Raw genomic sequence first — 26,945 nt, forward strand, 5'->3', positions numbered from 1 at the left:
GTTACCATTGGGACGATGTGTTGAAATATACAAGTGAATGGGTGTGTGCAGGAACAAGCCCTTAGCAAGAGGCTGTAAAAGAGAGTTTGTAAATGAGTGAGTAGCAGTGAAAAGGTGAGAGGTATCTACTGGGAGAGAATAAAGGGTAGCATGAGAAGTTTTAGGATGTGTGGAGATATTCAGGGAAAAGTGAAGAGGTGGAGAGAATCAAGCAAAAGAGATGGAGTGAATCAAGGAGAGATCAGTGGGATTAGATGCTTGGCATCTTGTGGATGTAGACACTATAAATTGAGGCATTGGCCTGATGAGTATGTGCTGGTTTTTGAGTATCCATGCCTACATTAAGCTATCAGTTAATTGCTCACACTAATCTTATCTTAATCATCGTTCTAATGATGTTGATTCTTGCATTTGATCCTCCATAGCTCATCACTTTGCTTGAATTTTAACATGGTATCAAAACCAAGCTTAGGATTAATCTAATTTTTGAGCCTAATTATCTTGCTAATTAGCCTATTAATCATAATTAGAAGATAATCAATGTTTTAGTCAATTTTCAAGTAGCTTCTATACCCCCAACTGGTGGAGGAGTTCCCTCTCCCTCCAGCCTTAACATTAGGCAAATCCCTCTTAGCCATAGATAGGTGAACTCTCAATGTTGAAGCCTAGTCCATCAGCCCGTCAAACCGCCATGCAAGAGGGCAAAAAATTACGAATTTGCCGGCACTTCATTTCTAGAGAAAATCTCAGATCTACACTTACACAAAAGCAATTGGTCTAATTCCTCTTGGCCCTACGGGTTTTCAAGGGTGCTCTACATGCCGGTGATGTTTGATTTGTGAAATTCCTCAAGGAGAAGTGGCATGAAGCTCTGCATCAAATCTGCAAGTTACTTTGCTAAAACAAAGATTAAGCATTCAATTGTTGGTCAAATCTTTTGTTTCTTAGCTTGATCCTCTACTAGACTATCTGCTATTGATGCCTTTGAAAGGAGTTGAGCTCATTTTAACTCTAAGGCCCTAGATCTAGCCTCCCCGCACACTCTATTTTTTGCACACAAAACAGGGGATTAGTTTAATCAGTGATTAATCAACACTAATCACTGTATTTTATGCAATTGAGGGTTCAAATTTACCATTGGGTCAGATCCCTATCACTTCAAATTGCAATTTGGAGATGGTTTGATACTCCAACCATTTAGTACAGCTCAGCTACACTTGGCTTTATGTAATTTTTGGTGAATTTATGCTGATAAATCTGTTGTAATCATCATCTTGCATTTGCCCCTTGGTTAAATTCCTGCAAATCACAATCAAATTCAAGTTATTCATAGCCAGTGTTGCATTTGGGAATGTGCATAAGAATGAATGCTATATGCATTATGTATTGAGCACACATGGGTGATTACATCATTGTAAAAATGGGATCAGACACTACCCTTGTCCTTTCCAGAATAAGGCAAGAGGTAAGACCTCCCACATAGATTTGGGTTTGCATTGCATAATTAAAAAAATGACACAAGATAAACATCAGAAGCACAAAAGATCTGTCATATTTCAACAATACATTGAAATATGTTGCTCACATGGAGCAAGAGCTGAAGGTCAAGCTCGTGACCCCAGCCATGAAAGAAGAAGAAGATCTCTTTTCAAGAGGAGGATCAACACCGAGAAGAAGAGCTAGATGATGCATTGAAGGAAGATATGGACGCGTGAAGAGAAGCTGCCACAACAAGAAGACTAAAAGAAGAGCTAGACAAAGCATTGAGACATGGACGCGTGAAGAGAAGCAACCACAACAAGAAGACTGAAGACAAGAGAAGATATGAGGCTCCAAGAAGTGAGGAGCCATGTGAAAATCTGTAAGGAAGAGAGAGAGAAACCCCACAACCCAATCTAATCTGTCCCAACAAAGTAAAACCACCTCTGAGCCACCGATGATATGTAGACCATGTGGTAGATGTATGTGTGAGCACTTTAGTCAAGGTCCCTGGCACTTGTAGTAGCCTTGGACACATAGAGAGAGAGTGCCAAGGACTATGAGTTAGGGACTTGAGGCACTAGTCGGCGAGCTACCAAGTAAGAGGGAAACTTGGTATAGGGTCCAAGTGTGCTAGGATTATTCACTTGAGGGGAGGTATTGAAATATACAAATGAATGGGTGTGTGTGGGAACAAGCCCTTAGCAAGAGGCTGTAAAAGAGAGTCTGTAAATGAGTGAGCAACAGTGAAAGGTGAGAGGTATCTACTGGGAGAGAATAAAGGGTAGCATGAGAAGTTCTAGGTTGTGTACAAATGAATGGGTGTGTGTGGGAACAAGCCCTTAGCAAGAGGCTGTAAAAGAGAGTGTGTAAATGAGTGAGTAACAGTGAAAGGTGAGAGGTATCTACTGGGAGAGAATAAAGGGTAGCATGAGAAGTTCTAGGTTGTGTGGAGATGTTCCAAGAAAAGTGAAGAGGTGGAGAGAATCAAGCAAAAGAGGTGGAGTGAATTAAGGAGAGATCACTGGGATTAGATGCTTGGCATCTTGTGGATGTAAACACTATAAATTGAGGCATTGGCCTAATGAGTATTTGCTGGTTTTTTAGTATCCATGCCTACATTAAGCTATCAATTAATTTCTCACTAATTTTATCTTAATCATCGACTAATCACTTTTCTAATGATGTTGATTCTTGCATTTGATCCACCATAGCTCATCACTTTGCTTGAATTTTAACACGATGTTCGCTAAGTCAAGTAGCACCCTGTGCACATGCTCACAAAGTTTGGTCACCATTGGGAGATGTTCACTAAGTCAAGTACCACCCCATGTGCATTTTAAATAATATGAAATATTAAAACAAATTTGGTATACAAAATAAAAGGCCATGATCAATAGAACATAATCAATCATCAAGATTAATCGTAATAATAAAGTATAAAGATAGAATCAAGAGCAACTGCACTAATAAAGTACAAAGACATCATCAAGGTAGAAGAAATGTGAACATGAGAAGATATGAAATGTCTCTAAAAGTACTTGAACCATGAAATGAACAAAAGTACTAAAATTAAAGTAAAATCCCTATCAAGATAGAGATCTAGTCATTAGCACCCTCTGTAGCTCTCAAATGCTCCACAATGCTCTCCATTCGAAGCCAAAAGTGTAGGTGAGATCCGTGTTTTCGACTTTGTACTCGATCAAGAGTGAGCCTAATAGAAAGCATGGTGTTCAACCATGAAATGAACAAAAGTACTAAAATTAAAGTAAAATCCCTATCAAGATAGAGATCTAGTCATTAGCACCCTCTGTAACTCTCAAATGCTCCACAATGCTCTCCATTCGAAGCCAAAAGTGTAGGTGAGATCCGTGTTTTCGACTTTGTACTCGATCAAGAGTGAGCCTAATAGAAAGCACTACATGAGAGTATTGAAATGCCTCTAACTCCCATTGCTACCACTGCTGGAACTCAAGACTCCCTTGACGATGTCCAATTTGCTAGCTTGGGGGGTTCACCTAAAAATATGTAACTATACCACGTGAATTCAAATGAAGGGGTTTTTAAATTTAAACTTTTAAGGTAAATTTACAGAAATACATTTACAGAAGGGGTTTTTTTTTATCGATTTTGAAAAAGAACCCGTAAGTCCATAAAGAAAAAAGGGTCATTATATTTATGAAAAATTCATAGGTAAGGGGTTTTTGTAAATACTCCTTGAACACACGTGATACATAGAGTTTTTTAGTAGTGCACCCCCCGAGTCTGCTGGGTAGAACTGGCCTACCACAATCATGTTGTGGGCATCGAAAGAAAAACCATGATCATCCATTGTATCCTGTTTGAGGATGCACTTCGTCCTAGTGTAACTCATGAGATAGTAGTCTACTCCCTCGCTATTTCCCTCCTCAGTAATAACGGTAAATACATCACCCTCGTGTAGCATTGGCCGTGAACACATGACCAATGTGCTCATTGGACAACACTTAATGTGAAGGATGCTTCAGAGAGAGTGTCCATGCATTTGCCCATCCTCTCAAGGCATAATCTAACCAATCACCATCCATACATGCTCCACAAAAGCATGCAAACCACCATGTGTGAATTATGGGGGCTGCCATACGCATGCTCCTGATGGAATGGAAGCCCAAGGTGCATGGTACTATGTCACAATCATGTGGGTCTCTATATAAGGCCACCATCCACACACCAAAAAAATCTCTTGACAATCCGAGCATCACATGAGAGATAGGATGATGCTGCACTCCCACACAAATGCCGAGAACACCACTTGAACATGTGGCATGCATCTCTGAACCGCTCAACATGTTGCCACAATTGATGATGTCTCAAAGGGTGTTTTACACACGCGCCCACACCATCATGCTCACCCTTCCCGTGACCAATCTCAAAGAAGCTCTAAGTCACTGGGATACTAGACTGCACATGCCACCCATAAACCCATAAAAACAAGTCTTAGTTATTGTTTTCTTTAAGATGTTCTAGTGATATGAGTTTATTTATGGATCCTTGAGTATTACCTGTAGAGACAATAGAATTGTCGTGCTAACTTGAACTATGCACCACAATCATCTGACCAAACCCACCATTGACGCCATGTGACCCACAATCTCGTAAAAAATCATCATGAAGACGGAAACAATGTTGCACAAAATGTGCATCATGTGAGTGACCATCACTGATGTAGAAATGATACTCTCAAACAATGGCACAGGCCCTGGGGTACCTGTAGCATTATATGGTAGTGATGTGTGTGAACACACTTAGGATTGCCGGAGGCACTTTTTTCCTCACTAGGAGGTTTTTCCCCCCGTGCATATGTACACCCTCTTATTTACTCATTTTGGGGTGTGTACTTATCTTTTGTATCTGGCACACATTTGTTCATTCTAATCTGGTGAGTTTGTGTGCTCTTAAGCATCTCTATATTGTGTGTGCATTGTTGCAACCCTAACCCTAATTCTAATAGTACTCGCTATCCCTTCTACACGTGCCTCTGCATGCCGATAGCTAATGTGGACCATAATAGCAACCTAGTGAGGTTAGGGGGGAGAGATAATTAGGACACAAAAATCAATTAAGTAATATAGCTCAAACACGAAACAAATAATGTGAAATAAAACCATTGCTTGCTTATAGAAGTAATACTCAGATTGTATATCCTGAAAAGGTGTGAAGGTGTAGTTCTTTCCAAAATCAACCATAGAGACAACCACACCAATAGGGAGCTCTATCAGGCATGCTCAAAACTGACGATCTTGCCACTTGGCACAATGAGTGTGCCATATATAGGGGTAGATTTTCTCCCTAAATGTGGCTGTGAAGTGACAACGTGGTGTATATTTGTCCACGAGCTGCAACTTCATGGATTGCCCCACCACTGTGGAGGAGCTGATGCGTCACATATAACATTGCCACATCATTATCTCTTGGTCACTTACATTAAGATCTACCATCTGGCCGTGCAAGTAAACCACAATTTGCAATTGTTGTTCACGCAAGGCATCATATGGTAATGGGCATTCTCCATGCATGCACACAAAAGAGAGTGGATGAAATCATGAGGACTGCAAGGCACCTCTCTAAGAGAGCGGAACACATCATAAAAACCTTGGTAACAACAACAAATGTGTCGCGTTGTCATGAGTACCTCACAAACCAAGGCTTACACCCCTCAAATGATCTTTGTCTAATTTTAAGATATGGAAATGATGCCACAGATTGAGAATACAACTCGGTTTGAGCTACTTATGGTTGACACAATGGCCCGTTGAGTAGCCAAAGCATCCGCACAATTCCTCTTCTTGTTATAATGATAGGAACAATGAACACTTTGTAGAACCGCCATGTTAACTCTCCTCTCTCTTTGACCTCCAATATAAAAAAACACCCTACACTCAGCCATGTTGGATTGATCGATCAAAGCATCAAGTATGTATGCCTGTGATGATGAAGGTGTGATGTCTTTGAAATAGTATTGGAAGATTGCATGGGCACGATGATGTGCCCCCGACTTTGATCATTCTATCCACACTATGGGCGCCCAAAGGAGGGGGGTGGGTTGTTGTGGAAGAGAAGGGGGGGTTCTTATGTAAGAGAAGGGGGTCCTTGAAAAGGAGGAAGAACTAGTTCATGTGGATTATCTAAACTAAGGGATAGCAGTGGAGAAGAGGGCAGAGGGAGAGGAAGAGGAGGGACAAGGCTTGGATCATTGCTAATGGAAGGTATAGCTCGTTGATGTACTCTCCACACTCTCTTTCTCTCATAAGCTACCCTTTTCCTTTCCTCCTCTTGATCTTGGTGGATGGGGGGAAGTCTAGTCATATCACGTTTTTGACTCCTACGACTTTAAGAACACATTCTCAAGGAAGCTATGAGAGAAAACAATTATGAGACAGCTCGATGATGGGATAAAATTATGATGGCTCAATGATGGGATAGTTAGTATTAGAGATGTATGTTGGATAGTACTATAGATGTGTGTTTATATAGGAAAAATAGTTTATCCACTTCACATCTCATTGGATTTCCTATCTATATAGTACATGATTGATTAGATAATTAAGATAAACATAAATATAAAAAAATCTATTAATTTTTACACTTTGGCTATCATATTGTCTGTTGAAAAATCCTACTGTTTCCAATGCCGCGTCCATGCCATCATACCCAAACATCTTTCGATGGTGACCAAAGGGGGGATCCCCCCACATGCTGACAAAGTTTGATCACCATCGGACAATGTTCGCTAAGTCAAGTACCACCTTGTGTGCAATTTTCAAGTCTCTTAGTGCTCGAGAGGCCATGGAAAATCCTTCTCTCTACCATGCCATTATACCCAAACATCATCCGATGGTGTGGGGGTCCCCCCACATGTGCGCAAAGTTTGGCCACCATGGGTTGACGTTTGCTAAGTCAAGTAGCACCCCCTATGCATTTTTCAAGTCTCTTAGTGCTCAAGAGGCCATGGAAAATCCTGCTCTTCTGCATGCCATCTTACCCAAACATCGTTTGATAATGACTAAACTTTGTGAGCATCTAGGAGGGGGATCCCCCCCCACATGCTCGCAAAGTTTGCTCACCATCTAGTGTGCATTTTTAAATTCTCTTAGTGCTTGTGAGAGGCTATGGAAAATCCCACTCTTTACTATGCCATCATACCTAAAGCGATGGTGTGACCAAACTTTGCGAGCATATGGGGGGGTCCCTCCACATGCTCGCAAATTTTGCTCACCATTGGACGATGTTCGCTAAGTCAAGTAGCATCTCGTGTTGTGCAATTTTTAAGTCTCTTAGTGCTCAAGAGGCCATACAAAATCCCGCCCTTCACCATGCCATTGTACCCAAACATCGTTCGATGGGGTGACCAAACTTTGCGATCGAGCATGTGGAAATATTGATTACTAAATATTTATTATTCTTAAATATATGATTAATAAATATTTTTTATTATTGAATATATTTATTTTAAAATTATTTTTTGTTTGATAATATAACTACATTTTCTTTTATAATGTGTTTTAAAAAATTTTATTCAAAGGTTTTTCCTACACAAAATATTTTTAGGAAATATTAAATTCAAAAAATTAAAATTTTAAAATAAAATAGACTTTAGAAAAATGAATATTTATCTAATTTTAAAAATATAATAATTTTAAATTCTTTTATATTTATAAGTTATATATGTTTTATTCTTTAAAATTTTATGTTTTATTCTCTTTCTTTTCTTTGGAAAATACTAAAAATATATAACATTAATTTAAAAAATATTTTTAAAAAAAGGTAAGGTGGAAGGGAGGTGCCACGTGTTAGGCGTACATGCCACGTGGCACTTACTTAACATGTGGCACTATTATGGCTAATGTGGCTATACTCTCCATGTCTACATGGGTCAACATATGCAGGGATGATGTGGAATGATGTATGACATGGCATTCCATGTGATGTGGCATGCCATGTCACCAAGTGCAAGATGGCATGCCAAGGAGACAAGAAGGTGTGGCATTAATGATGACTAGGAGGATGAGGTGGGAAGTCAACTAGGTTGACCATGTTGACATGGAGGGTGGAGGTGGCAAGGTGGGGTTGCATGGTGCTTATGTGGATCCTCTCTAACCTGATGTGGACATAAAGTGGCATGTACATATAAGATTTGTGCCCACCCAATGCTCACACATGGCATGATATCTAGGCTTTGCAGATTACCAAGACTAGATTTTCAAATCTAACTAGGATTGGTTTTAGACTTGAAAAGGGGAGAGTGGACACAATATGAAAATTTTCACTCGGGAGGATTGAAAATGGACCTTCTCGTACTCAAATTAAGTTAGTTTTTGTAAATAAATTCATGGTAACAAGTATATTGATCCCTAGAGCTTTTAGATCAAAAGTCTCAATATTTGATTTTCTAGAATAAATTACAATCAATTTAATGGACCTCTGACATTCATAACAAATTTTACAAAGTACATCTACAAAAATCCAACCATTAGATTTGTAATTTTACCCTAGATCCACATTCTACTAATCTTCCCCAATCCAATCATCACTAGATCCATACAAATTGAGAGTTTTAAATGGTAGATGTGGTGGGAGGAGGACAAAATAGTACGTTTTTAATAATTTTAACGCCTTTTAAATAATATAGAAAATAGTAAAACACATAAAAAATTACTCGATAAGTCAAGTTAAGCTCTATGTTATGTGAATTTATGATATGCAAAGTGGGAACATCATATGAGTAATAATGTAAAGTTATAGGCAATTTACGCACATTTAGTGTACCTATCTAAACCTAAAGATAGGGCCCGTATATAATTTTTGTGCCCAAATAAAAGGGGCTTTGCAATTATTAGATATTCGATCGGATTATAGTTTTAGTTGCCTAACTTTACATTTGATGTTTCATTAGAAGACCTTGAAGTGAACTGCTTGGCTAACTAGGAGAGATTGGCTATTCTTCTTGAAAAATTGCCTGTTTTCAGGTTCAACCCAAGGGCACCCACTAAACAAAACTAGATAACCTAGTCTTACAACCACGCAAGCATTGAGTTCAAATCTATAGGCATTGAGTTCGAATTTCTCAAATTTGGAGTCCAAATTTTCCCTCCTTGCCTAGATATTTCCTGAATTGTGATATTTTAAAGTTTGACATTCAAATTTGACATTGAGTGATATGTCAAATGCTAGATCTAGGAATTTATAGAGATTTACAATCTCTCAATATTTAGGGGAGATTTTTAGTCAGTATTAAGGGGAGATTTGGAGTCTTTAAGTCTCAAGCGGAGATTTGGAATCGAGTCCAAATTTCTAGGTCTTGAGGGAAGATTTAGACTTGAGTCCAAATCTCTAGGCATTGTGGGGATATTTGGACTTAAGTCCAAATATCTAGACATTGAGAAGAGATTTAGACTCGAGTCCAAATCCCTAAACACAGTGGGGAGTTTTGGACTTAACTCCAAATCTCAAGGCATTGAGGGGAGTTTTAGACTTGATTCTAAATCTTTAGGCATTGAATCTAAATGTACAGGCATTGAGTTCAAATCCCTCAAATGTGGACTCCAAATTTTTCCTTTAAATGCTTAGATATTTTCCTCAAATGTGATATTTTCAATTTTGACATTCAAATTTCACTTTGAGTGATATTTTCAAATTCTATATCTAGGAATCAACAAAGATTTGGAATCTCTTAGTATTGAGGGGAGATCATGACTCAAGTCCAAATATCTAAGCCTTATGAGGAGATTTGAACTTGAGTCCAAATCTCTAGGCCTTGAGTCTAGATTTTGACTTGAGTCAAAAACTCTAGGCCTTGAGTATGGGGAGACTTACCAAGAAGCCGAATCAACCATTCCACCCTCGTGTTAGCGAGAGCTTGCTCCTTGAGTGATCTTCATGTACTCATGATCACGTCGAGGTGGCTCCTCAAGTGATCTTCATGTACTTATGATCTTGTCGAGGTGGCTCCTTATTTCGTGTGAAGCCCAAGCTCATGTGGTTGCTCCTAGCTCTAATAATGTGCTCGCTTTGCAATGCCTAGATCGGCACGAAGAGGGGACACATGATCTAATAGAGGGCATGCTGTTAGAAATCTAATAAAGGGCATGTTGTTAGAAACCAATGCTTCACCCTTGTCATTGTCACTTTGTAGGTGATGGGTTACTCTATTTCGTAAGGCCCCTTGTGTTGAGTATCTGGGCACCCACCGTCAGTCTCGAGTTTAAACACTGTATCTCGACCATGTGTGGCTAGATGGTTAGGAGATATCTTATGCTAAGAAGTAGGATGTATGTCAGTAGTCTTGGGTAGAAGGATGTGGTCCTTCAGTTTTGTGAGGCCTCTTTAAGCGCTTACATGACCTTGAATGGGTTTGGAAGCATCATAGGTTTTTGTTGATAGTTCCATTCGGGTGATGTGGTTGGTTCGGTCCATTTGTACTAGTTGTAAACATTGGTGACATATGCTACAACTAACCTTTGAGTTAACCCATGTAATGTGGGGAGTTACTTGAGCTTATATGTACTAGTAGCTATTAAGCTTTAATCATACTACAATCACAGACACAAAGGTAATCTTTAAGTCCTAGCTTTAGTAGCTAGTGTGGTGATTAGAGTGCAAAAGGTATAGTTTGTTTTTACTGCTTATCATTGACTATCGTGATCATTGATTATTGATCAACAAAGATCAATGATTGTTGAAACGTTGAACAACAACCATTTCTTAGGTTTTATAAAATTTGGAGAGGAAATGTGTTAATTCTCCACTCTTTAGTTAGATATTAGATAGATTTAGAAGTGTAATCTTCATACAAGGACCTTGCTAGTATTTATATTGATACAAGGATCTATAGTATTTCTTTGGCATTGCAATAATGACCTTTATGTTGTGCTGTCATTAGTGTTATTGTTATTGTTATTGTTGAAACGTTAAACAATAACCATTTCTCGGGTTTTATAAAATTTGGAGAGGAAATGTGCTGATTCTCCACTCTTAGATATTAGATATATTTGGAATTGTAATCTTCATACAAGGACCTTGCTGATATTTATATTGATATAAGGATCTATCGTATTTCTTTGATCTTGCAATAATGACCTTTGTGCTCTCATTAGTATTATTGTTATAGATATTATATTTATGAATTAATAGTATTGAACAAACTTTGTGTGTTGATTAGAGTTGAATATAATAAAGATGTTTGTGAATCTTAATAATCAAAGGAATATTCTAGTGTTAGTTGTTTAGAGAAGTCAAGCGGTGATCCCCTTATTGGGAAAGTGATCTTGTGTTTTAATCTTTAAAGTTTAATATTGATTTAATATTTTGAGAATTAGAGGGACATTCTATGCCTGTGTTGTTTCTAGTTTTTTGATCTCTTACGTAAGCAAATTTTAATATAATTATTCATTGCTCAGCATTCGAATGTCGTGCTTAGCTTTTTTGGGAAAATTAATCTCGTGTTTTGCACTTAAAAGTTGTGTTCATGATTTACTATTGATATAATATTTTGATGATCAAAAGAACATTCAAGTGCCTGTTTTTTGAGCTCTTATGTAAGCAAACATATTGGAAAGGCATGGCAAATTACATAATGAGGTTTTTAAAATTTTTTTTGCCAGAGGTGGGTGCTTGCTTGCTGGGAACAACAGGGGTGTTAGTATGCGGGGCTTGGTTTTGAGGTCGGGGTTCGAACTCGGGCACTCAATTTGAAAGGCCACAAGCTACACCAACTCAGCCCAACACACAAATTTGGACGTTGAAAAGGGTTACTTTTTATCATGGGATGCCCGAGCTGGTTGTAACGTGTCACGCAGTAAATGGGACAAGGGGTAAAAGCCTAAGGGAAAGGAGAACCATTGCACGTGAAATGGTGTGATATAGGTTAAGATCCGTGTCAAGATCCGGAGCTGGGATCTTGCCGCCATCCAAAAAAATAGGAGCAGATTAATCAATATATATATATATATATATATTTAACCTTTAGGCTCTGTTTTTTTTTAAATTTTAAAAAAAACTTTAGTTTTAAGGTCCAGCTATATTTGCAGGTAGCAAAAAAAAGAGGAAAAATTTGAAGTATCCAGCAATAATTAATTAATAAATTAATCGTATAAACATAACTTTTTGATGCCTTATTATTTTTGGGCTCGTGAAATATATTCAGCTATTTAAAATTTTGAATCTTTAATTTAATGGTTGCTTGGTCTTTCACCACCTCTTTCCATCGCTACATCTCCGTAGCTTTCCATCGCTTTTCCGATTGGCTATTTCTAGCCGCTTTCATTGCGTGCATGATTCAGAGCATGCCATGGCATCTGCTCAACTCCACTTCTGTGGGTGCCATAGCTCTTCATGGGCTGAGCCATGGGGGCCTTCCCCTTTAGGAGAGCTTTGTGGGTCTTCCTCCTGCGCATCGCCCACATGCATTTCCTTCAAGAAGCATCAGCAGGTAAGGGGTTTCGCATTTGCACGGGGACAGGAAGGCCTCAGAAGGACAAGAAGGACAGGTCACATCCTTCTCTGCAGCAGCTCATCTGAACTCAGCAATTTTCAGTCTAAGGGGACTTCAGTGGATTTTGCGGAAGGGCCAGTTCTAGCAGAACAAGGTATGCTTTTTACTCTTATGTTTCTTGCTCTTGGGAAGCTTATTTTCTGATGTATGTGTTTTGCTCTGGAGCAGGGCAGTCTATCGGTCGGATAACTGAGCACAGCGGCCTTCAGAATGCGGAGCTTGCTCGCAGTGACTTGGAAGACAGCAACAAGCGCACTAAAAACCCTTTCAACATCGTGTTTGTCTCTGCAGAAGTAGCTCCTTATTCCAAAACGGGAGGACTTGGTGATGTTTGTGGGTCTTTGCCGATTGCACTTGCAGCCCGTGGCCATCGGGTCATGGTCATCTCTCCACGCTACATGAATGGGGTTGATGATGCCAAATTTGCTGGGGCTTTTGATGCTCAGTGTCGCATTAAGATTGGTTGCTTTGAGGGAGAGCATGAAGTGGCATTCTTTCATGAGTTCCGTGCAGGCGTTGACTGGGTACCTCTTCATACTATTCCATGATGATTCTCGAGCAGACGGTTTAAACAGCAACGCAGCATATCTTCCAGCAAAAGCTATGATTGTGTCTGTACATATTACCAAACATAATATGGTACTGGCAGGTTTTTGTTGATCATCCATCTTATCACAGACCCGGAACCCCGTATGGTGACACACGAGGTGCTTTTGGTGACAACCAGGTGGAGTGCTTGGAGGCCCCTTTAATGCGTAAACAATCAATTTGGGCATATTTGCTCATATTATTATGCATTGCTCTGCTCATATTAAACAATTTATTAAAAGACACCCATTTTGCAGTTTCGGTTTACGATACTATGCCATGCTGCATGTGAGGCACCCTTGGTTTTACCACTAGGAGGCTACTCATACGGGCAAAAATGTGTATTCATTGCCAATGACTGGCATGCGAGTCTTGTCCCAGTGTAAGCAATCTAAGCTTTGACACATACTTTAGAAATGATATGAGCATAAATGGATGCTGTCCATGTGTATATTACACAAAGTTGGTTTGCACATTGGAAGTTTGAATGGTGTGATTTTACTAGGTTGTTGGCATCTAAGTACCGGAGTTTTGGAGTTTACAAAGATGCAAGGTGTATACTAGCTATCCACAACCTCGCACACCAGGTATTTTATGAGAAAATCTCTTTGAATGGTTTCCACAGCTCTTGGGTTACTTTTTTTAATCAAACAGATAATGTTGGGCAACTTCTTTTGATTTGTTGTCTCAGGGTGTAGAACCTGCAACAACTTACAGCAAGCTTGGTTTGCCAGGGGATTGGTATGGTGCACTTGAATGGGTCTTTCCAACTTGGGCAAGAAAACATGCTCTGGACAAGGGTGAGGCTGTAAACCATTTGAAAGGTGCTGTTGTCACCGCAGACCGGATAGTTACTGTAAGCCAGGTAGATTATCAGAGCAAACCTAACTGCCAGCATGCCAACTTTGTGTTTTCATGACTACTACTCATCGAAGTCCTCATTTTTGGATTAAAGGTGCCTCTCTTTCATCAAATGTCATGCAGGGTTATGCATGGGAGATCACAACAGTGGAAGGAGGATGGGGTTTAGATGGCCTTCTTAGGTCTCGAAATGCGGTGATCAATGGTCTCTATGTGGTTAAGTTCATCATATAGTTATAACAACTTTTGTGGCGTACGGCATGGTTTGATGCTCTTATTGCTCTTGGGCAGGCATCACGAACGGTGCTGATGTGGATGAATGGAACCCCTCCTCTGACAAACACATTGCTTCTCAATATTCCTCGGAGAACCTATCTGGAAAGGTATCATTTCTCTTTTGTAGCATCAAATCTTCTAGATGGTGCCACAATGGCTGGGTTTTAAGTGGTAAATGTTGTGGATATGCAGGCTGAATGCAAGGCTGCCTTGCAGAAGGAGCTAGGTCTTGCTATTCGTCCAGAGGTTCCATTGGTGAGAGAAATTATGTGGTCTTTTCTTCTTGAACCTTAAATGTGAGCTTGTTCCTCTTAACAGAATATGTTGTGCAGGTTGGATTTATTGGGCGTCTGGATTACCAGAAGGGACCTGACATTATACAGGCTGCTCTACCAGAATTCATGCAAGACGATGTGCAAATGGTATTGGTTTCCACACATTTGTGTTGGCAATCCCGATTTCAGCGTAAAAGTTTCCCTATCTAACATACTAGGTTTTACTTTGTACAAATTGATTTGAAAACCAAAAGTTCAAAACATCAAGTTTACTCTGTAAAAGAAGACTATATGCTTTGATGAGTCATGAAAGCACAGATTGAGGGAGTAAAACACCGATTGACTATGATAATAATGTTTAAAATGCTTGTGATTGTATTGATTGTAGCTGTCATTTGTGAATCAGAATGGCATGGAACCCGTGGTTTGTAGGAAAAGTGTGAGCTCTTGTGGGGTGGAAGAGGGTGCCTAATATTGTCCCCAGGGACAATCTCTTTTACCAAGGAAAGGGAAGGCTATATAAGATGGAATCCTGGGAATACGTGAGATGTGGGTATGTGAGGCCAAAGATGGGAAGCTTAGAAGGCAAGTGCAGTAAAGGATCTTCAAGAGTTGTATCTCCCAATGGACTGACCTCATATCAGCACCTCCGTGGGTGCATATAGTTAACTCACATGCCCATGAGGAGCTCATGGTGGCCTTCATTTGCATCTGGAATAAGGGCCTTTCTATGGTGAAAACCATTTTACATTTTGCGGTGGTATAATATTTTCAATACTTCGTTGGAGAGTTGCAAGCCATGGGACACCCACATGTTTTTTGGGTTTTCTCATTTCCTCTCTTGAGGAGTTATAGGCCATGCATGTTCCTACATTTTTTTGAAGGTAAACAACTCAAATCTATAGCCCTTAATACTTCTGTCTCAATTTAATCTCTTGCCTTGTCTCAATCTGGAGCCTGTGTGATGAGGCATAAAGTTGTCTTGTGGATACTTGAGTGTCGGCGACAGAATTTTGGCATGTAGATGCAACCTTTCTCTAATACTAAGAGAAATCGATCTTGATAAAAAATCATGAGAATCCATTGCCTAACACCATCAAAAAATGACCTTGGTAAACTGGATTCCATGTAGTTGAAGAATATCTTGAATCTACAGCTGGTGAGTGGAGGGTCAGGATCCCTGGGATCACTCAAGATCGAGCTCTTTGGTGTTCCCTGTGGTGTGTGGGGCCAGAGGATTGCATGCCCGTGTATGTGAGCTGTGCACCGTTTCGGGAACACTTGAGCCTTGCATGACGGGAGAGAAGTGAAGAATGCACAGGTCTTTGATGGTATGCACTCTTAGCCGTTCGTGGTAGAACAATCCTGCTTGTGGAGAAGCTAGGGTCCTCAACTTTGCCTCGGGAATGACATGAGAGACTCCCGCTCAAGAAGGCTAGTACATATCCGGTACAGCATTGCAGGTCTAGATCCCAATTGGCTCCTTGCTCCAGGGCAGCCCAGGCTTATTGAAAGACCTGAAGGATTGGATAGACAGAAGACTAGGATGTCATGTGCAAGACATGTGCAGGCTGATCCTTGAGGGGCAACAGATAAAAGACAGGATTAGAATTGGATTTTGGAGCATATGTAGCTGGTGTGGGCAGGGAAGGACTGGTGGAGGACAAAGGAGGCTGTCGGCCAGTGCATGAATGGGAAAAGAGACCTGTCGGCTGCAGCAAATTAGCATGATTTTGTCCAGGACCTGGCTGACAGCACTCAGCGAGTCCACTAGGAAATTCCAGAGCCTTTTAAGGCATGAATACGAAAAGAGACCTGTTGGCTGCAGCAAATTAGCATGATTTTGTCCAGACAGCAATCAGCCAGTCCACTAGGAAATTGCAGAGCCTATTTAGGGCATGTTTGCTCATCGCTTTTGATCATTCAGTCCTGCCATGGGCTGAGTCCTAGATGTAGGATTAGACTAGGTATGTCTGTGTGGATGCGTTTTGCATCAAGCATGTTCTAGGATGGTGTTCAGGGCTGAAAGAAGACTCCTAGAGCTTCCGCATGTGACATTGGTATCAGAGCATTACGCTCAGCAAGGCTAAAGACTGATCAGTCCCAGATGAAGGTGCACAATCCAAGGAAAGGAACACAAGACATGGAAGAAGTTCCCAGGAGGGTGGTTGGTGGTGTTCCACAAGACCCAAAAGGAATGGCATGTTAGCACATTCATCCCCAGTTTCATGTTAGCACATTCATCCCCAGTTTCTGCTCATGTTTGGAGTCCCTTTTCATGGCCCTTGGTTGTGGGCTGGCCACCCTATCTTTTCATATTTTTCTGGCATTTTTCCCAGGGCTTCTGTTGTGGGTGTGCCCACTGCCCGCCCTTTATAGGTGTTTTCTCATTTTTCCTCACTCCCCGTATTTTTTCCCCGTTTCTTCCTATTTTTCCATGGTATGGGTGGCTGCCCGATGATGGCAGGATGACCCAGTAGCTGGCCGACTGCACCAATATAAACATGTTCATTTCTGGGAGCTGGCCGACTGGATTGCACAAGTCGTGGACCTCTCTTGTGCTGGCCGACTGGATGACACCAGTCATGAGGCTGTCGGCAGCTTTTGCGCAGGCCGACTGGGGCCATATAAGTGACTCCATGGCCCCCATTCCATGGTATCTTGTATCACTTCGGGATCTTGTGTATATAGAGCATAGTTACACGCCTATCTCTCTCCTTCTCTTGTGCTGTCTATTTTCTGCACTCTACTTGCTCTTGTGGTCTCAGATTTGGTTATCATCTCCGTTGCGTATTTTGACATGGTATCAGAGCCCGGGCGTGTGTGGTCCTCGGCGACCCCCTCGCGCCTCGGTGGCTTGCGGAGCTCGAATCGAGAGAGGGTGGGAAGGTTGGCGATTTCGAGCGTGTGATCTATGGCTAGAAGGTGCCTTGGATGTTGAAGCATGGGAAGTTGAAGAGCCATATATAGGCTACAGTGGCACCTTGTCATAGTCATCTCCTCCGGTCAGTGTTTTGGCCCTTGGGAGGCAGCTCACCGGGAGATGGGAGCCCGGTGGAGGGATGCTGCAGTGCCCGTTGGGGGTGTTCATGGTGCTCGATGGTGATACGTCTCCTACGTGCGTTAGTCTTCCGCTGCGCATTTTGACATGGTGTAAGTTTTTTTTCCCCACCCAGCCACCCTTTTCAGTTACATCCCCGCGATGGCAGATTTGTTAGAGATGGCTGAGAAGCATGTGAAGATCCCAACACTCCCCGTTTCCAGTGGACCGTCAGTTGGACGGGAACAATTACGGCATATGGAAGGTTATGATGGAGTTTGTGTTGGAGTCATATGACCTTGCTGATTTCATCGTTGTCGGGGTTCCACGGCCGGAAGCAAAGAAAGGGGAGTTACAGTCAACCAGAAAGGACCGCGAGGCACAGGCACATATGTGGGATCGTGTCAACGCCAGGGTCCGTTCATTTATCTTCCTCAACTGCACACCGCAAGTAATCAATCATGTAAAGCATATGACGCTGGCCAGAGACATATGGCAGCACTTGGCTTCTCTTTATAACAGGGTATCGCCCATGAAGAGGATTTCCTTGGAAGTACAGATGCGGGTTATGAACCTTGCAAAGTCATCGACGATGCGAGAGCATATTAACAAGCTGCAGGTCCTTTAGCAGGAAGTCCTCTAGGCTGGGAAGGAGATATCATCATAAGATATGGCCATTACTTTGCTGTCCCACTTGCCTTCTCAGTATTCCGCTTTCTACTCCTCTTTGATTACTAGTGGCAGGCTCAGCACCATTACATGGGAGGAGCTTGTGCCCATGGTCTTAGACTAGGAGGAACGATTCACGAACCCTCCTCACAGCGGAGGTTCGGAGGCCTTAACTGGCCAACGGCCGAAAGGCTGAAATAACAAGGGCAAAGGGAAGGCTTCACCGGCGAAGTCTTCTGAGAAGAAGCCTGACACAGATCAAGAGAAACTGAAGGCCGAGAGGTCCTGCACAATGATTGTGGCGAGAAAGGCCACTATTGGAGAAAGTGTTCTAAGCGGACTGGGAAGAGTGTTGAGTCGCTGCAAAGACTCCAGCATTTGTGCACTTAGAGATGATGGACTCAGACGCTTCATCGTTTTCGAGCGAGGAGGCAGTTGGCCTCACCGCAAAGGATACCTGGGAGTGGATTCTTGACAGTGGTGCTTCCAGGCACATGACTCCTTCCCGAGACTTCTTTTTTGGATCTGAAACGGCAGTCAGGTTGCATCTTCATTGGCGACAACTCCACGATTGCGATACACAGTGAGGGCGGCCTGATGGAGATTATTCCCGACGGCAAGGGGGGTAAACATTTCTACCGTGTTCTTTACGTCCGTGCTCTTGGTTTTCATCTTTTGTTAGTGCATGAAGTATGTAAGACTGGCTTTCGGGTGGAATTTGAGAAGCATTTAGTTGCTCTACGGGACCGTGAGACTGGCCAGGTTGTTTGGGAAGGCGGTGTGGAGAATGGTATCTACAAGCTCTCTGCACTCTCCTCATTGACAGGTTCTCAGGTCAGAGATTTGTGGCACTTTCGTTTTGGCCACTTAAATGTGGATGCACTGCGGCGAGCTTTCCGAGACCAGATGGTGGTTGGCTTGCCAGATGTTGGTAGCAGGCAAGGACGCTGCAGTTCTTGCATACGTGGTAAGCAGCACAGGGAATCCTTTCCGAAGCAGGCTTCCAGGCGGGCTTCAAAACCATTGGAGTTGATTCACACTGACTTATGTGGACCTCAGCAGACACCATCATTGGGAGGATCTCTCTATTTCATGCTGCTTGGTGATGACTGTACGAGATTCACGTGGGTCTACTTTCTTTCATAGAAGGACCAAGCTTTTGCACGGTTCAAGGATTGGCACGTGATGGTGGAAAAAGAGTCTGGATTGCAGGTAAAGACTCTCAGGGCTGACAAAGGAGGTGAATTCTCTTTGAATGCTTTCGTCAGATTTTGTGCAGATCATGGCATCAAGAGGGAACTGGCCGATATAGGATCGCCTTCAGAGAATGGAGTTGTAGAACGCAAAAACAAGACTGTGGTGGAGATGGCGAGGATCATGCTGGAGCATCGTGATCTTCCTCGTCCACTTTGGGGAGAGGCTGTGGTAACGGCTGTCCATACCCTCAACCGGTCTCCAACGACTTCAGTACCTAATATGACTCCGTTTGAGGCATACTTTGGCAGGAAACCTGATGTCTCCCACTTCCGTGTTTTTGGGAGCGATGCGTATGTACATATTCCGAAGAAGCAGAGGGGGAAGCTTGACTCCAAATCCCGTAAGGTTATATTTGTGGGGTATAATTCTCTTTCCAAGGGATCTTTCTATGTTCTATATGCGTTTTGCATCAAGCATGTTCCAAGATGGTGTTTAGGGCTGAAAGAAGACTCCGAGAGCTTCGGCATGCGACATAGGAGCAGGCATGGAAGAACCACCACCTACGAACTCCTCAGATGAGTACGAGAATGAAGAACCTGGTGGGGAAGTGAGAGAATTCTAGGACCTCCCCAAGGTGCCAGTGAACAAGCTAGGTCACTATTTCAAAAGTGACGACATGAATGTGGCACTGCCCGTGAAATATAAGGACTCACAAGTCACAACAATTTTTGATAGAGGTGTTGGAGTTAGCATCCTCACCAAGCAACGCTGGGAAAAATGGGGATAGCCAATGTTGGATCAGTCCAGTCTAATGGTGAAGCAGCTGGCTGATGGAGCCATAGTTAAGCCCTTGGGCCTTTTGTGAAATGTTAAAATCAAGACTTTTGGCTTAAGTTTTAGCCACTCTGTTGCATGCGTGGATGCCTTGTTGTACTGATCCACAGCCCTAAGCCTAGTTAAGAACAAGATGCTGATTTAAACATGATTAAGACAGAGGAGAGAAAAGAAGAGACATTGGTGTCAAGGTTTTTTTGTATTAATAGGTTGCTTATTACTGAATGTATATGGCTGAGCCTTAGGTCAGCCCCAAAGGGGGTGACCCTTGGCCTTTACATGACTTCTACTGACTACTGCTATGATGGATGATGATGAAAATGACTTGAGAAATGCTGAATTATGACTGCTGTATATATATATGCCCGAGGTGCTGGTCGGCCAGCTCTGCACATGGAATATTCATAGAAAAAAGCCTTAAATGCTGCGCTTTGCTCACTGCCTTGCCCACACCTGGCTGACCTTCACTTGATGCTAAACCGCCTGCTGCCTAGGTGCCTACTAGCTGCCATCTGATGGCTGATGGCTGCCCACAGGACACCAGAGCCCTCTATGCTGCTTATGCTGATGATGGTGATGCTGCTGCTGATGATGATGATGCTAATGCTGATGGTAAAGATACTAATCTGATGCTGATGTTTACTGATGCTAAATGCTGACTAATTCAGGGATTAATGCTATTTATGCAGAGGATTAGCCATGGCACGGGCGTGCACGTGACACTCATTTGTGGTGATGAATTTTGCTCAGCAGCCGAGCTCACATAATTGCATCTTAGGCAGGGGTTCTTGAAAATGTGCCTGATGACACTGACGCTCAAGGCTAGCAAGAGCTGCATACCCCCGGGTCACTTTGTCTCGGACTGCCTGAGCCATGGAGAAGCGTCCAGCTGAGCTAGTAAATGTGATGCCAAGGTAAACATAAGAGCTCACCACCTCGACCCGCCCTCCTGCTAATGTGAGAGTAGTGTGGCTCCTGACTGCGGGTGAGGTGTGTGGTCGATGGTCGAGAAGGCTCGTCGGAAGCCTGCCTGGCCTGCTGCTCTCAATCCCCCATCCTCTGCATGAGTGCTCAGCTCTGCCTCCAAAATTGCCCCGTATAGTTTGGCCAATATATGGCCAATCATGATGGTCCTGTAGTTCCCGGGGTCTAGTACATCTCCCGCTTTATGGATCGGCACAATAGTGTGCATCGTCCACTCAGTCGGAAACCCCTCTGACAGAGCTCTGTTGAAGAGATGAGAAAGAAATGGTGCCAATGTATCAATAGCATAGATGAGATGCTCTCTCTGTAATCCTGAATGATCTGTCGCCCGTCCATGTTGGAGTCGGCATATGGCCCTCCTAACCATAGGTGGGGTGAAGGTGGAGGCTGTGGAGCATGGCTCTATGGGCTGTGGTATAGGGGGCTGTGCAGGCACATCATAGAGTCTCTCTGCATATGTTTGCCAGGTCTGAGGATCGGTAATAGGTGTGGGAGGACGGGGCTCTTTGAGTCTCCAAGCAGCAGCAGCATCTCTGCTCATGAGCATGTGATACGTGTCCCAGTACTGAGCCTCCTCATAAGCTCGCTGCTTACGGCGGGTGAGAGTATGCATCCTCCTGCCTGCCTGTCTTTGGGTGATCTCCCCGCGAGCCCTCTGCACTCAGAGACTGCGGTAAAGGTTTTTGCACTCATCATCATACCATCGGTTCTGGGGCATGCTCCCAGATGTAGGTGGCTGTCCTGTTTGTATGTGGTATGGGAAACTCCTCGCGGCTGCGGAGTGCAGTATATGTGAGAGCTGGGAGGTGAGCATAGCCATGGGTGCTGATGGGTCTAAGGCAAATAGTTGATCATGAACATGATAGTCATACACATCGGCTAGGTCCTGAGTGAAGTGGAAAATAGTGCGTGGTGGCCGTATGATGGGTGGGTGGGTCTCCAGTAAGCTCCTGAAAGTGAGGGATAGATATGTATGATCCGCCCCGATGGGGGATGGTGGTACGGTGAAGTGAGACACCATATCTGCTACCTCTCGGGATCCCATCACATAGTCCACTGTACTGTTGCCACCCCCCACTAGAAAGCAAGTCAACCCACCTGAATCTGGCCACCGAGTCATCCCGTTATAAATAACGAGATGGTGTTGGGCCCCAAGCTCCAGCAAATGTTGCCCATATCCAGTGCCGTCAGCTCCTCTGTCAGCGGAGATCCGAGTGGTCCCTGTATCCTCTGTAGCTAGCGGCTCTAGTCTCAAGGGATCCTCAAAGTCATAGATCTCGCACTGTCTGCTCTGAGTCCGTGCATTGAAGTCCCCCATCAAGAAGACTTCTCCCAGTGTCGAATAGTGTAAGATCTCCTCAGATAAGACAGAGTATGGAGACTCACTAGCCCCGGCTCCTCGGTGGTGGCAAACCGCGACCCCTTCGGAGGAAAGTAGCAAAGGGCGATATAAATCCATCTGGTCTCCGAGAGGCGTAAGCTAATCCACATGTATCTCGCCTCCGAGTCTCATGCTACGACTCGAACATGCTCATGTAACCCATGTCTGAAAAGCACTGCAATACCTCCTGAACCTCGGGAGGTGGCCTGTCTCATCCCCTGTCGGAACTGTAGCACTAAGGACTTGCCTTTGGTGGAGTCCTTTGGGGTTGTCCTCCATACTCTAGTGAATGGGAGCGGCTCATCCTCCTTTAGTCCCAGCTTGGTACATAGGTTCCGCCCGTCAATCTCGGGCGTGGAGGCAGTGCTCTCTGGTATCCCTGTGACTCGGATGTTTAGGCGCCGGATCCGTCGTATCTTCTCTTCATCAAGAGTAGACTGCATCATGTGTACATCTTCTTGTACCTCCTGCTTGATGTTCTTCTTCATCACTTGTACATCTTCTTGCACCTCCTTTTTGATGTTCTTCTTCATCACTTCTACCCATCCTTCGTGGGTCGCCTCCATTTTCCCCTCGATTGTGTGGATGAGGGTTTTGGTAATCTCTTCTTTGATTGCCTCTTTGTCCACCTCAAGAGTCTCTCCTTCCTCCCGTGGATGATCGCATATACTTGCCTGGAAACGCCTGGTCTTATATGGTTTCATGAACGGAAATTGCTCATGCCAATGCTGCATTGCATAGCATCTTTATGTGCTTGCTTGCAATTGAAATTGCATGCTGTTTTCATGCTTGCTTGACCAATGTGTAGTTCCGGGTAAGGGGACGCCCGCCCGTGAACCGTGCGTGTGAAACTGTCTGTTGACATGGTTGTGTGGCATGTGAACAGGTGGTAAGTATTACCCAATCTAGGCTCAAATAGCCCTTAGGACTTAGCCAATATTTATAAGTGAGTGCGTTCCCACTTCATTAAAGTTTGAGCGCCCAAAAGTCACTTATAAATTACGACCGCTTCCAAGTTCACGCTCACTGATGTCCCGAGGCGGACAAGACTCAATGTCCAGGACCTGATCCTCCCCTTTTACTCATAAATGGGCATCTTCCCATGTCCCTTCACCTGATTGGACCCCAATTCACTTACTTATTAAGAGAAAATTCGTGTTTTCTCTTCATGAGGATTTTTGGAGGCTGAAAACTCTGTTTTTTCACCATTTCTCTCCATTTCCAAGCTCTCCATAGCCATACCCAACTTGCTAGGGTGTTTTCCAAGCTTCCAAGAGTGTTTCCAAGTGCTAATCACTCTCCTATCACTCCCAATGACTGAAATTCAGCAAAACAGCTCTCATTTTTGTTGTAATTTCTGGTCTTTTTGCTGAAAACCCTAATTTCAGCCTTCCTTTCTCAAGTTGAACCATAGGGGAAGCTTTCCCAGGATTCCCTTCATCCTCTTGAAGACTTTTGTCGCGAAGGATTGCCAAATCGAAGATATCAATACTTCTAAAGCTTCCAACGCGAAGGCTTCCGCTTGCAACAACTTCTATGAAGACTGGTAAGCTAATTGGACAATGTGTTGTCATTACTTATTGAGTAGAAGGGCAGGACTCCTTGTTTAGCTGCCCTGTGTAGTATTTCTCTTGTCCTATGTGCTCTTGAAGATGTTGTTACCTTGCTTGGTAGAACATAGAGCCAATGGTAGAGAATATGGACACTGAAGTCGGGCCGGGCATCAAGGCAGCTCCTTGGTGATCTACATCGACATACCATTGTTTTCTAAATGCTGAATTTCATATGCATTGGCATGGAGGATTTGGCAATGGATGCCCGTGAAGCTATGTATTGAATTTCTCCAATAGTAATACAATTTACTCAAGGGAGGGGTCAGCCGTTCCGGCTCATTGTGTGTCTCTTGTCAATTCAGCAATTTACTTCTTGTACTTGAGCAAGTGTTCTTCAAATCTTAGTGCATTTAAGTGTATTGATTAGCATTGTGTTCAACCAAGTTACATTGGTATCAGAGCATACGGTTCTCTTTCACTTCTATCGTGAGAGACGATCACCGTGAACACTAGCTATCTCTACACTTAGAACATTATGGACTGCCATACAATGAATGTTGGAGATGCTAATACAAGGGGCAAGAACAATGAAATGCATGCCTCCAATGCTTTACAGGATGAGCAAACTCATGTGGTGCACAATAGGGAACATGAATATGTGGGACAGCCGTCCCGTGGCAAAGAGTAGATGCAAGAAGAAGAGTCCATAGTCTTGAGGACTGAACTTACTCGTATGCAGGCTCTTCTCCATGCACAACAAGAAGAATTGAATCTCTATCGCCGCGAGGATCCATTGGTACAGGATGGTTTGAAGGCCAAGAAAGCTGAATCTTATATGGATCATGCAATGGCAACGATTGCTCAAGAGTTGCACATGCAACCGAAGGATGCAACACGTGCATACTTGGCTTGTACCGACGATGCCTATGCAGAAAAGGCAACCATCCCACATGTCTTGGAATCCCCACTGGTGCCCGAACAAGAACTTATGTCTAAGAGGATAAATCTTCATGCTATGGGAGAGGAATAATCAGGGACTTCACGCTATGCAGGAATACCTTATGTAGCCCGTGAAGGATACAATGTTTATGGCAGTGGTCAAAATGTATGTCAAATGCCATTGCCGCCTGAAAATGTACATGCACAACACATGCAACATGGGCTGCAATTTTCTGTTGGTGCAGGTATTCCGCGTATCTCTCATGCCACTCATGCCTTCGAGTGTGCTCGTGAGGGAGAAGTTATGGCTGAAAATGTATCAATGCATGTTGAGGGGCCAGCCATGCCTCATGCTCACCTTTTGGTCCAAAAATGATGCCAGTCTCACAGGGGCTGTCCCAATGGACAAACATGGGGGAAAACATGTTGAGATGCACACACATGCAGCAAAGTCTCGTGACTTCAAAGCCGGAGACAAATCTGTGAAGTTTGACACATATCATGGGGAATATGATGCATAAAAGGCACTTGCTTTTATTGCCCAGTTTGATATTGCTTTCAGTGATGAGGATTTCACTCAGAAATCCATGATCCGGCATGTAAGCATGTTCATGAAAGGCACTGCTGCCCATTGGTGGCTCACGGGGAAGCTTTCACCGAATCCTGTTAGATCATGGGAAGAGTTCAAGGAGAGGTTCTATGCTCAATTCTTGCCTCCCAATGCATTGAATGAGATAACAATGAAGTGGGATTGGGTAAAGCAAAATGAGGGGGAATGTAAATGCATATGTACAAAAGTTTTGGAAAGTGCTTTTGGAGGTGTCTCCATTTATGCATGTCACCGAGGCGGAAAGGAAGAGAAGGTTACTCTAAAATCTCTTAGTAAGACTCCGTCACTCTGTTCGCTTCAGGTACTAAAGATGAGGTTCTGGTCAACAATGATTGAAAAGGTCTTCCAAACGTTGCCTCATATGGAGTCTGCCAATAGCTGAAGAAAAAGAATCATTTAAAACAGCTTGAACTAAAGGCAAATAAGATTCCCACTTACCTTGTTGATCATGGACATAACACTTCAGCACATCAAAGGCCAACTGGTTGTTTATCTCTGTCTGGCCGTCCGTCTGTGGGTGAAATGCAATGGAAAAATTCAATTTAGTACCAAAGTTATCAAACAATGCCCTCTAAAAATGACTGGTAAACTTGGCATCGCTAGCTAGAATGTGTGAAACCATATTGCAACAATTTTTGGAGTTGACCGTCCAACTTTGTCTCTAGGGCCGGCCTTTTCTCCAAGGCCTGTATAGAAGCCGTACATGCTTGCATCTGTTCTCCTTGTCGCGCTATGATGCACATAAATTCCCGGAACATGGAGTTCATGTGATCCGTGATGACCTGGCTTTTGGAAGTAGTTGTTGTCTGTCATGTGCACACACATGTACATGCTAATCCTAGGACTAATTCTAGAGTGGAGCCAGATAAAGAAGGATTAACAGATATGGCAAGGGATGGACTGGAGTGGACAAGAAGACCTGTCGACTGAGTGGAATGCATGAAGAAGCTGTGTTGGCTGCAGTAAACAGGTTGGGTGCTTCATTAAAGAAAAAAGTGTCGAGGCGGCTGGTCGACCAACAGTTGGCCAGTTTTCTAGTTGGTCCAAGGCCTATAAAAGGCAGTTATGCTCATCGTTTTGATCATTCACTCCCTCTTGGGTGTGGGTCTAGATATAGGACTAGAGTTAGGGTTTTCTACCTTTTCCAGAAGGCAGCCCATGGCTGCAAGGATTCGTGTACCTTTTTGTACCATATGATATACTGAATTTCCAGCTCTCTCTCTCTCTCTC

The 26,945-nt window shown here is 43.1% G+C and overlaps 1 protein-coding gene across 2 annotated transcripts in view; it reads left to right on the plus strand.

Moving 5' to 3' along the window:
- Positions 1-12,173: 12,173 nt before the first annotated feature.
- Positions 12,174-26,945, plus strand: part of LOC147632253 (soluble starch synthase 1, chloroplastic/amyloplastic-like) — a 34,334-nt gene continuing 19,562 nt past the window's right edge. Inside the window, exons 1-10 of one of the 2 annotated variants that reach the window (XM_086807061.1) lie at positions 12,174-12,602; positions 12,677-13,032; positions 13,158-13,235; positions 13,354-13,478; positions 13,602-13,683; positions 13,788-13,961; positions 14,081-14,162; positions 14,249-14,340; positions 14,426-14,488; positions 14,566-14,655. In XM_086807061.1, coding sequence (XP_086663187.1) covers positions 12,305-12,602; positions 12,677-13,032; positions 13,158-13,235; positions 13,354-13,478; positions 13,602-13,683; positions 13,788-13,961; positions 14,081-14,162; positions 14,249-14,340; positions 14,426-14,488; positions 14,566-14,655 — 1,440 coding nt within the window. In that variant the 5' untranslated portion in view covers positions 12,174-12,304. The remainder of the gene's footprint in view (positions 12,603-12,676; positions 13,033-13,157; positions 13,236-13,353; positions 13,479-13,601; positions 13,684-13,787; positions 13,962-14,080; positions 14,163-14,248; positions 14,341-14,425; positions 14,489-14,565; positions 14,656-26,945) is intronic. The other variant, XM_086807062.1, reaches the window with a different exon arrangement.

The sequence above is a fragment of the Cibotium barometz genome, chromosome 13, assembly GCF_041138505.1.
Source record: "Cibotium barometz isolate CiBa-2024 chromosome 13, ASM4113850v1, whole genome shotgun sequence".
Lineage (NCBI taxonomy): Eukaryota > Viridiplantae > Streptophyta > Polypodiopsida > Cyatheales > Cibotiaceae > Cibotium > Cibotium barometz.